Source organism: Myxocyprinus asiaticus, chromosome 3 (genome assembly GCF_019703515.2).
Source record: "Myxocyprinus asiaticus isolate MX2 ecotype Aquarium Trade chromosome 3, UBuf_Myxa_2, whole genome shotgun sequence".
NCBI lineage: Eukaryota > Metazoa > Chordata > Actinopteri > Cypriniformes > Catostomidae > Myxocyprinus > Myxocyprinus asiaticus.
The window spans coordinates 52,204,390-52,216,360 of NC_059346.1; the positions used below are offsets into that span (position 1 = coordinate 52,204,390).

The 11,971-nt window shown below is 36.4% G+C and overlaps 1 protein-coding gene across 1 annotated transcript in view; it reads left to right on the forward strand.

The window, feature by feature from the left end:
• The window catches only part of LOC127426823 (serine/threonine-protein kinase SIK2-like), a 49,266-nt gene extending 41,975 nt beyond the window's left edge, over positions 1-7,291 (forward strand). Inside the window, exons 13-14 of the mRNA XM_051673857.1 lie at positions 2,443-2,537; positions 4,133-7,291. Of these exons, the coding sequence (XP_051529817.1) occupies positions 2,443-2,537; positions 4,133-4,577 (540 nt within the window). The 3' untranslated portion in view covers positions 4,578-7,291. The remainder of the gene's footprint in view (positions 1-2,442; positions 2,538-4,132) is intronic.
• The last annotated feature ends 4,680 nt before the right edge of the window (positions 7,292-11,971 follow it).

Genomic DNA, 11,971 nt, shown 5'->3' on the forward strand with positions numbered 1-11,971 from the left:
TGATTTAACCACTGAAGTCTTATGGATTACTTTTATGTTGACTTATTAGATTTTTTTAGCTTTAAAATGTTGGCACCCATTCACTTGCATTGTATGGACCTACAGAGCTGAGAAATTCTTCTAAAAATCTTCATTTGAGTTCAGCAGATGAAAGTCTGGGGTCACATCTGGGGTGGCATGAGGGTGAGTAAATAATTAAAATTTTTGGGTGAACTATCCCTTTAAGGGCTCTTGTCAGATCTGGATGAATTTGTCAATAAAAAGAGAGGTTTGGAAACATTTCTAGTAATTGTTATGGTGAAATCGTGAAAATGTCCCACAAGGACATTAAATATAATGCTGAAATATAAACCAAAGAAAGATCATGCTTTATTAAAGCCTTCTTTAGCTATTTCATAGCTTTTAAAGTCCTGCATGGATTCTTATTTCAGTGTAGTTACAGTTTTCAGCGTCGATAGAATTTAGATCATTAGTCCTGTACAGCAGTACCACCGCTCTCTACATGCAGAGTACGCAGCCTACATAGGGCACCAACTCCGGTCATGGAACACTCGCTGTGTCTGAAACCGCCCCATCCACTATATAGTGCACTATTTAGGGTGTCCGACATTTTGCAGGAGTGTCTGAATTCTGAGTGAGCCACTCGTTCCCTACTTTTGTTCACTCATTATTACTCACAATGCACTCTAATTTCGAGTGTACATTTGATGCATTTGATGCCTCCTTCACTGCTGCAACGTTTTATTTCATGCTGAATGTATTAAATTACTTTTTGACAAATTACTTGATTTACATAATAACATATAGAGGCAAAACATACAGATACATTTTAAAATGTACTTTTTATTTGAAAAATGTGTTTACTCTTCATATTAACATACAGTATATATTAAAAATGACAAACAAAATGAAGATTTATTGTATTCATATATTATTTAATAAGAATAACAAGTAAGGCCCAAGGATTTAAAAAGTTAATATGTGACATTGTTTCTGCGACAGCCCCAGAGATCCGACGCTCGGTGTATACGTCAGCGTCCAAATTCACTCACTTATTTTGTTCACTCACTGCTGAGACATAGTGCATTCACTATATAGGAAATAGTGAATGAGTGAACGATTTCGGACACAGCCACTCTCTTCGCAATACGATTGCCATCACGCAAATGGCAGAGCAAAAGGCATTTATTTACACTTAACTTGGATGTTTACATGGATTTATACAGTTAATCCGGCCGAAGTAGCTGCGATATTTTCCAGTAAATGTGTAAATACTGCTCATGACATGCAGGACGCGGGATAAAGCACACTGATATATTGCTGCACTGATTTAAAAATGTACACTTAAAAACTGATGTCATAAGAGCCCAGTTACATTATCACCCTGAAAATGACCATCACATTACACAGAAAAGCCCGTGTTAGCATTAGAGCCACAACTTACCTCAGCGTGCTGCCTTAAGTTGAAACTTCAGTTTTAATCTTGAAAGATCCGATTGTCTTGGTGTGAAATGAAGGCATTGCATGACGAAACTATTATTTTTTCACTGTGCAGAGCGAAGAAAGTTTTTCACTTTGAAGAGCTTGGTGATGGACTCGGCTTGAGTGACAGCTGAAACCTAGTAAAGTAACAACAGGAATGCCACCCATTGAAAAGAAGTAAAAATAAAAAAATGTCATTAGAAATTTACTTGAGTGAGACCCACTTTTAAACCTAATCTAAAAGTACATTTTTTTCCAAAAAGTTACTCAAGTAAATGTAATGGAGTAAATGTAGCACGTTACCCACCTCTGTAAATGAATTAATTTAAACTGTTATTAAATGAAAATAGAACAATTAATTTTCAACATATGGTATTATTTTATTACATGAAGTGCTTTTATACAGAATCTCACAGCACACTCCAAAATACAACATTGGAGTTATTTTTGTCAAATAAAGTGCTGCAAAACAGAGAATCACATATGTGAGATATTGCTTAAATCTAAGATAATCATTATTGATTTATTATTATTATTAGTAGTAGTAGTAGTAGTAGTAGTAAATTACATTGCTATAAATAGTACACATAAAGTAGTGATATATTTCAGTCATACTTTTTTCCATTTAAATGGAGCTTTTATTGTGGCGGAAGCTTGTATTTTGGAGTGAAGCCCTTTCGGTTTCAGTTTTTGATGGTAGCTTCTCACCTCCGGAAAGCAGGTCGCTACTGTACGTGACCAAATGTGATTATTAAACCGCAAAAGGCTGCTATTTAATTAAATAAATATGTAGTCTGTACTAGGACATAACGTGATTTTATTTTGTGCGCTGAATGTTTACACAACATTTTTACTAACACAAATACAAGTATGAGCGTGGTGTCAGACCCGATTCCAATATCAATATCTGTATCGGGACATCCCTAATAGTAATAGTAATTTACTTTGGCTTTTTTTCAGAGGGACAGTCAGTTGGCGAGTGGTCTTGGAAGTGGTCAGATGTTTTGTAAAGAGCCTGCACCGCGCACTTTAGAGCAACATCTACAGGAGCACAGGTCAGAGACAACTACTTTTGTCATTTTCTTTTTTTTTAATTCAGATATCATCCCATGCAAAAGGAGTGAGCAGAATGTCTAACTTTTTTGTCTGTATAACAAAAGCAGATTTGTCCAGCTCCAAAAGAACAAAAAAGGACCATAAACGTACCCCATACGACTCGTGTGCTATATTCCAAGTCTGAATTCTAAACCCATATGATAGCTATAAAAATTGATGGAAACATATGTGGACAGTGGGACTAAGTTAGGATAAATAATGGCAATCAGATTTTTTTAAATCAAACTGTTTGTGTTTCCAGGAGTGTTGGTTATTCATGTTTTTGAGACATTGCAGACATTACATCAGAAATTTGCATAAATAATTCTGATTCAAAGTATTGGCCAGCATCATCCAATCACCACTAACTATGTTAAAATAAAGTTTTACAAGACAAATTCTGAATCTGTGTACTGATTACCATTGTCCCATGTCTGCCAGACATGTTGAGTGGTCCAAACATCATCTGCAGCCTGAAACTGAACTTTTGATCAGATGTTAGCAGTGAATGCACTTGGCTGCATAGGAAAGCTATAGGATGCTCCCTAATTAGGGAATGACTTAACCTCCAGTGTGCTGTCTGTCTGCACTGGTCTCAGAACAGATCTCAATTTATTTTCATCCTAACTCTGTATACAGCCTATGAAAGCAACATTTTTCAGCTTTTGGATGCATCCATTGATTCTCGTGATAATGCAGAGTGAATATACAGTAGGATATGTTAAGGAAAATGAGCCTGTAGTCCACATACGTGGTCATTGTGTTTAACAGCATGTAATTTTGCAATAAATCAATTACATTTTTAAAGTGGCATATCGGATGAAACTAGAGACTCTAATCTTTTGACCCAAATAGGTTTCAATGTAAAAAAAACTTAATTCACTTTCTTACCAGATGTAGTTTTGTGGCTGTTTCTCCCAAAGACAAACTCAGCTGAGATCGGTGCCATGATGTTTTCGCACATGACACGGTGTATCAAAAGTTGAACCCTTTACTCAGAGTTCAGAGTCTCCTGAACTGAGTCAGTTTAAATGAAATTAAATTATGCAAAGCCAAAACGTAATGTCCACGCATGTGGTCTCAGGGTCTCAGGAGGTTAAAACTATATCTAAATCTAAACAGAGTGAAATAAACAAACCATTTCAAAATGTTCATTTAGGATACATAATATGTTAGCTATGAAATTAGCCTTAGCAAGACAAAGGAGTCAAAGGACAGTTTACTTCAAAAACAAAATTCTATTAAACAATACAGAATTTGAGATGTTCTGGAAATGATACTGTGGTGGGTATTTTGACTTTAGGAAAACAGTTACAGAAATGACAAAGATCTCCTGTGATACATGTACATACACTGTTGGACACTGGTTGTAGACAAATGTAAAAAAATTGTGAGAGTGTGAAAATATAAACAAGACTTCCACAGTCCACATTGCTAAAAGTGCCCAAAGTTGAAGAAACAACCTTAAATGTTTCCTGATCTGTTGATGTCACTCTGCAGTACAGTTATTTGAATATCAGTGATGACACATGCATCTTTGTAATCCTGTGAGCAGACTACAGCAGAAACGGCTCTATCTTCAGAAGCAGTCTCAGGTACAGGCCTACTTCCATCAGATGCAACTGGCAGAAGATGCTTTCCCCAATCCTCAGGACTGCCGAGACCCCCAGCACAGCAGTAGCCCCGTCTCCAGCCCTCCCTTCACACGGACCCAAACCCTAACCCCTTTCCTGGAGCCAAGCACCTTATCTCTACCATACGGCCCCAAAGCAACACGCTATCCAGACTGGCCTCCACCACCTGCACACTCAGACAGCCACACAAACTACACGACATCCCTCCCCACAGAGCCTCTCTACGCATGGAGTCCCGCCCCGCCACCTCTCCCACCAGGCAAAGCCGAGAGCCCTTCATCCCAGCCCGCACCTGAGGCCCCCTTCCTGGACTGTGAGATGATGGAGACCGTAGAAGCCCCACAAGGCTGTGTACTTGTAAACTAATTGTGCACTGGAGGTGAAATGGACCACTCTGAGGCTGGCTCTCAGGCGTGACTCATTTGAGGGAAGTTATGGTGGGGGAAACGCCCTCAGGGACAAGATGGTTTGGTTTGTGTCATCATATAAACCAGCAGACCCTATAATCTCGTGCACTTGATCCTGTGGCACAACCAGTCGTGAAAATTACATGACATTTTTGCAAAATTATATTACGTGGTTCCGTACACATATCACGGCAGTTAATAGGTAAAATGTCCACAGTGTGGCGCTAAAAGCAAGTAGAAGAGGATTTTAAGGATAATGCTCTAAGTTTAAATCTTAAAAACTTACCTCCCTACCCTAAACCTTAAACCTAAACCTAACCGGTAGGGTCATAAAAGCAAATGTGACATGAAAAACAAAATTTCTAAAGCAACGTCATTTTGTTGTGCTTCTGTGACATTTTCGTGACGTGTCGACTCATACCCCAGTCTTTAGCATCAGAAGTGTTATGCTCTATCAGTTGAGCTACCGCGATAATTTGATTTGTGTTTAGATGTCATAAGACAGGAGTCTTTTTTAAATGATAATCAGCTGTTTTACTCGTGATTTGTGTGAAAGTAAATACAGGTCATTGTTGTTGTAGCGCCTCTAGTGTTCATTTCACCAGAAAACTGCCGTGATATGTACAAGCCACCTTAAAAATGATTTTGCAAAAATGTAGGTATAGCAATGTGATTCTATGAGACCAGATTGCGTAGATCATTATAGACCTTATTTAACAAAGATGTATGTGAGACGTAGTAGTGTCCTGAAAATTTGTTCGGTAAGCACAGATAAAATAGTGCAGCTACCATAGAGTTTTTGGTCAGTATTAAAGCATTACTCCTTTTTTCCTATAATACTCATAACGAGTTTCAGTGTTTTAAAAGTAGTTTATAGTTTCATCCTTAAATTATCAATAGCTACTCAATTTTTTGTTATTAGTATTGTGTCATTTTTAATAAAAGATCATTAACAGAAAACTTGTAAATATTAGGACTTTTCTAATGTGTAAAATAAGAAGATTAAGAAATAATGTTAACATCAACATGAAAAGGCATTCACAACAGGGCGGGACTTGATTTTATCCATCAGGAATTGATTGGATTATAAAAAGTGAGTAAAGAGTTCGCTAAAAGAATGCCTAAAAAGTTATTTGGCTCTTGGTTAACATAATCCAATAGCCAGGGTGGCCTATAGGTGACATCAGAAATAAGGAAAGTAGTTTCAGAGGCAGAGCAAGACTCTTTGGACTAACATGCAGTGACGAATCCTGCACAATAGAGCGCAACAGTCTGGTTTTGGAAGTAAAAATCCCATAACTTTTTCTATAGATGAATTCATTTTCAACAATTTCTAATAAACGTTTAAAGACAGACCTACCGTGAGCTCCGAGGTTGTTCATCAATGGTATATGCTTCCGTTGAAGCCATTAGACTGCGTTATTCCTGGTGAACAACTACACTACTCATGATTCATCAGAGAAAGATCCACCAATCAGAGAACTGTGGCCAACAAAGCCTGTGAAAAGAGCCCAAGAGCGACCGCCCACTTCCATGACGCACTATGAATGGCGTAATCAAGTCGGTCTCCATTCAACCTTAAACTACATATTTGTGTATATCGGAGTATTTTGCAGTAAACGTAAAATATACTGTTTCTATACTTCTAATCAACAACCAAAAATAAACAGTTTTATATATTTGCATCGTTTTTTATTCAATGACATCATACGCAATGCTTCATGGGGTTGTAGTTCATGCCCTCCTGAAAGACGGTAAGTACGCAGTCTTGTACCTTTGTCTTTTTGTCCGATTTTCAAATACTATTTTGCTTCAAATCAAAGTTTGTAATTATGTGATTCACCTTGGAGCTGGTTGGATTAGTCCATAACTTAGAACTCTTTTATAAAGGATTTTATGAAAAGCCTATGGAAAAAATGAATGGGGAAAAATACTTCCAGAACCCAGATGTCTGAAAAAGTGGGCGGGTACTGTTGTGCTCTATAAGACCAGGAACATGCATTGTATATGTAAAAAGGGTTGATTCTGAGTTCACGTTGACTTTAAAATTACACTACCTGGCCCTACTGAGGAACTTTTAAAGTGGGGTGGGGAAGTAGTAAAGTACAAGGTTACAGTACATGTTTTTTCTGCCAATATGTTTGCTTGAGTTAAATGGATTGAGCCAATCAGAATCCAATAAAAAAAATTAACGATACATTGATGGAGCAGCATTGTGACTTCATCTTACAAGTCTGTCTAATCTGCACTACCACTCGAACTGGAGTTTAAAAGAACTGTTTAGAAATATTCAGTGTTGTGCCTTTCGATTCTTCTTGTTCCTTTGGAGAATGTCTGTTTTTAGATTGAATTCTTCAAGTAAAGCTTCCTGTTTAGAATTGCAGTATAAAGCACACTCTTTTGACAGATATCTTGAACCAAAGTCTCCATTTAGGTTCTATTTTTAAGTCCACTATGTGGATTGTTTTAGAACCATCGAGCTACATGATATTTAGTTGTCATGGTCCAACAGTATATGCCATCCAAAAGTATAGCAATATCTAGGATAATAGTTCCTATGTTCAAAAAGGGTGTAGGTAGTGAATGTGTTGTCATTTTATGGCCTCAAGAAAAAGATCTTATTGTGGCTATTTAGAATTCTTTGTCAGGTCTTTCTTAATGTTGATATTACTACTATCATTCAAAAGTGAAAGTTTTGTTATACAGTAGTTGTTTTTCAGTGCAAAATGTTTCCCATTATGTAATCACAATGTTAATTTTGTTATATTTACTTGGAAAATGCTGAGTTCCATGCATAAAGGGGAAATAAAGGTCACGCTCCTTGAGTAAAACATTTGGCAAGAGTGTATTAATTCCACATACTTCATATACCTAAGAACATGATATACCATCTCACACGACACAACCTCCTCAGGTACTTCTGACTGTGCTTAAACATAATGGCCTTGAAACTGGTTAAATGAGTGTCCTGTGGAAAATAAAACTTCTATACCTAAGAAAATAATAGACTGCGTAGAGACTAAATAACGTGGTTGAATATCTAAACAGTTCTTTATAGATAGATAGTTACATCATATCTCTTCTAGTATCCTTATATCCTCTAAAATTCCTCTAGTATGCAAATCGTATTGGGTTTACTGGCTTTGCATAGTCATGACAGGAGTTGAAAGACTGAATATAACTCAGCACAAAGTTAATAAGCAATTTTATCACAATAGTGTTACTGATAAAACATATACTGTTTAAGTCTTGTGGCTTTACCTTTGAAATACTGTGTATTTTAATGTTTATTCCAGTGCAGTGCCTTGCCCCGAAGACTTCCACTGTAAGTGCATTATTGTAAAAGCATTACAAGTTGAAAATATTTTCTGTGGTTATCAACAACATGACACAGATGCTGTTGACAGAGCTTAACTTGTATTGAATCCTAAATGTTCCTTTAAAGCTGTGGTTCTCAAATGGTGGGTCTAAACTCAAAAAATTGGTTGCAGGTCTGTTCTGCTAAGGCTGATGATAACTATGAACAAAAACAATGCAAGGTGAGATAGAATACAATCCGGAATACGTTTATCTAGGTTATTTTAAATAGGACAAACATGTTTTTTGTCGATCACAATTTTATTTTATGCAGTGAATAATTGTATGCTGAGGGCATGAAAATTCAATAAACATTTAGAAACCAAAATTTTTCTATCAATTTTCCTAAACAGCACATATTATGCTATTTATTTTACATATTGACAGGCTTGTGCACTTAGTACATTGAAACATACAGCGGCAAGAAAAAGTATGTGAACCCTTTAGAATTAGCTGTTTTTCTGCATTAATTGGTCATAAAATGTGATCTCATCTTCATCAAAGTCACAAGTATAGAAAAACACTGTGCTTAAGCTAACACACACACAATTATAATCTTTTGTGTCTTTATTGAACACATCCCATTAAACATTCACAGTGCTGTGGAAAAAGTAAGTGAACCCTTGGATTTAATAACTGGATTAAATGTCTGGTGTAAACGGCTCTCTTGAGGTCATTAAACAGCATCTCTGTTGGGTTAACCCTCCTATGGTATTCGGTCATTTTTGACCAAAATACAGTACTGTGCAAAAATTCTTAGGCACATAAGATGTTTCACAAAAGCATTTGTCTTATGATGGATATTTATATCTTCAGCTTTAGTGTGTCAATAGGAAATATAAATGTTAAACTCCCAAACGTTCCTTTTGCAAATAGAAAAGATTAGAATAGAAGAACAGGGAGCCCTGCAACAGATGTCATGGCCCCTACAAAGCCCCCCACTGAACATCGTGTCAGTCTGAGATTACATAAAGAGACAGAAGCAATTGAGACAGCCGAAATAGATAGAAGAACTGTGGAGAATTCTCCAAGAAGCTGGGAACATCCTATCTGCCAACAACCAAGTAAAACTGTGTCCAGGTGTACGTAGGAGAATTGGTGCTGTTTTGAAGGCAAAAGTGGCCACACCAAATATTGATTTAGCTTTTTTAAGTTTACTGGACTTTGTATGACATTAAGTGATAAATTAAAACTATTTATGTCATTATTTTTGAAGACATCCTCACTATGCAACAATTTTCACAAGTGCCTAAAACTTTTGCACAGTACTGTACATTTTTTAAATGTAATAAAAATGTTCCTTTATCTGAGCAGTACAAGACTTGGTGACTTTTCGTCCATTTGCCATCTGAACATATAAAAAAAATTGTGCTTGATTCAGAATTGACCGACCATTGAAAATGAGAAAGATAAAAAACAGCCTTTTTTTTTTTTTCTTGATCTGTCAAATACAATCAATAAATCAGCCACAATGCAGAAAATGAACCAACATGAATTGGTGAGACAATAACACAAGTTTTTTTTTTCTTTTTTTTTTTTACATTTGTCAAATAAAACCAATCAGCCACAATGCTAAACATACACACTCAGAAATTAAGGGCTGAGACAATAACACACAATCCAGAACACACACAGAACCTGGGCATTAATAAGTGGAGCTCTACAGCCATCTTTTGGTCATTGTTGGCATTACAAGTTATCTGTTTTCCAGCTGATGACAGCAGTCTGATACACACAATTGCAAAATATTTTTTTTTCTATAGAAAGTTCAAAATTGCAAAATGTTTACTCTGATTCTTCTGTTTTATACTCTAATTGAATTTTCTAAATTTTGCAGTTTATTTCTGTTTCTTGATGTTCATTTTCTTTATTAAAATGTTATATTTGAAATAAATTATCGGTAGATAAATGCTTATTCCGTGTCTTCTCTCTGTAACACCATGGTCAGGTTTGATGACAAGCATAATGAAATTAACTGCAAAAACTGACACTTCAAATACATTTTAAAATGTTAAACTTTGACAAAAAATAGTTTGATAATGTCTAAATATATATCCAAATGCATATCTTGTGATAAAATATAAAATTAAGATACAACAAGTCCTCAGTCTAAACCAGACCTGGGCAATTTACGGCCCATGGGCCGGATCCGGCCCTCCACATGGTTTAATGTGGCCCGTGGCTCATTTATTCTAAACGCATTTTTTTCCCCATTTGATATTTCAGTTATCTTGCATTGGGACCTAACGCACATTTAGTGTGTAAACGGGTAATGTTTTGAGAATAAGTAAACTCGCCCGCTTTGTGACAAACATTAAAATTTCTGTGATTTTTGATTTTTTATTAAAACAGACCCTTGATGTAGAGAGTGTTAAATTGAATAATAAATTAACAGGGTAGTAGATGGTAAATCATTTATAATAAGCTCAGCCTTTATTCAGTTTTTTAATGCCTGATAGAAAAGTATCTAACTTTGCAGAATAGTCCCATCAGTCAAATATACACATCAGAAAATTGAGTGCACAACTATTTCTGGGCTTAAAAGATACAAAAACCAAATCAATGGAGAATATTGTATCTCAAAAGGAATACAATGTGGCCCCCTACGCACTACATAAAGCCCGATGTGGCCCCTTTACCAAAATAGTTGCCCAACCCTGGTCTCAAATTAATGGTAACATTTTGAACTTTACATATAAATAAGATCAAAATAGCATAAAACCCCAAAAGGAATGCATAAGTTTATTGTTCTTACTTAAGGGAAGAAAAAAATGGCATCATTATAATCATCATCATCAAAAAATAAAAAATAAAAAGTGTTACACATCTAAATCTTCTGGTCAAAAATGACTACGAATACCAAAGGAAGGTGCCATTTTTGAATACCAAAGGGCTCTGACTGGGCCACTCCAAAAGGTGGATTTTCTTTTTTTTTTAAGCAACTCTGTAGTGAATTTACTTCAGTGTTTAGGGTCATTGTCCTGCTGCATCACCCAACTTCTACTGAGCTTCAGCTGTCGCCCAGCCTCCCTGACATTATCCTGTATCCATTAAGCATGCTGCACTGTGCCCTTTGAGTCATCTTGGCTGGACGGCTACTTCTAGAGAGAATAGCCACAGTACTAAATCACGATAAGCAATTTTGGAACTGTGTGATCGCCATATGTCCACTGTAAAATCTGGGTCTTGAAGCAAAACCAGTTGAGAACCACTGCTTTAAAGCTCTAAACTGCATGTGGTGCTTGCAAGCTGTAATTTGTCATCACTGGTCCCAAACCAAACAGTAGAGAAATATTGCAAAAGAACAATGAGAACCTGAGAACAGCCATTCTGTCATAGTAAATCAAACTTATTTCCCAGAGGACCAGACAAAAGGTAACTTTAGACAGTTCTTTTGTGTCTCGACAGCATAAAGATATAACGGCAGAGCTGCTGAACGAACAGGAGTGCTGCATAATGTAGAGAGCTGGCTAATTTCCCCTGATGATTTGGTGGAGTAGAATAGCACTAACACTCAAAAGGTGAGTCGTGATGTTCCAGCAGTAAACGGTTCATCAGCCAGCACGACAGCAGCAGCTACAGAATTTAGATTATAGATAACAGCCTTGTCGGAACAAATGGTCAAAGCGATGAAAGAGCTCTCACAGACTATTAGTGGCCCGGTTGTAAGAATAAAAAGGATTTTGAAGCTTAAAAAAAAAAAAAAACTCCTGATTTTAGTTCGAATGCATTTCATTTGAATGTGGTTTTCCAGACAAGAAAATACAATTATTCTCTCTCTTAGGACAGATTTAATTACAAAAAAAAAAATACTTATCACGAGGAATTAAGGCACACATGGGCAACTGAGTCTCCAAGATACTTAATCTTGACACCCAAATTCTTGACTCCCAATAGTTCTGTTCAGATGCAGTTCATATTTGTCCTTATGATACATTGCATTTTACTGTATTGCATTTATTGTATTGGATTACAAAAAGACCATGCACAGTTAAA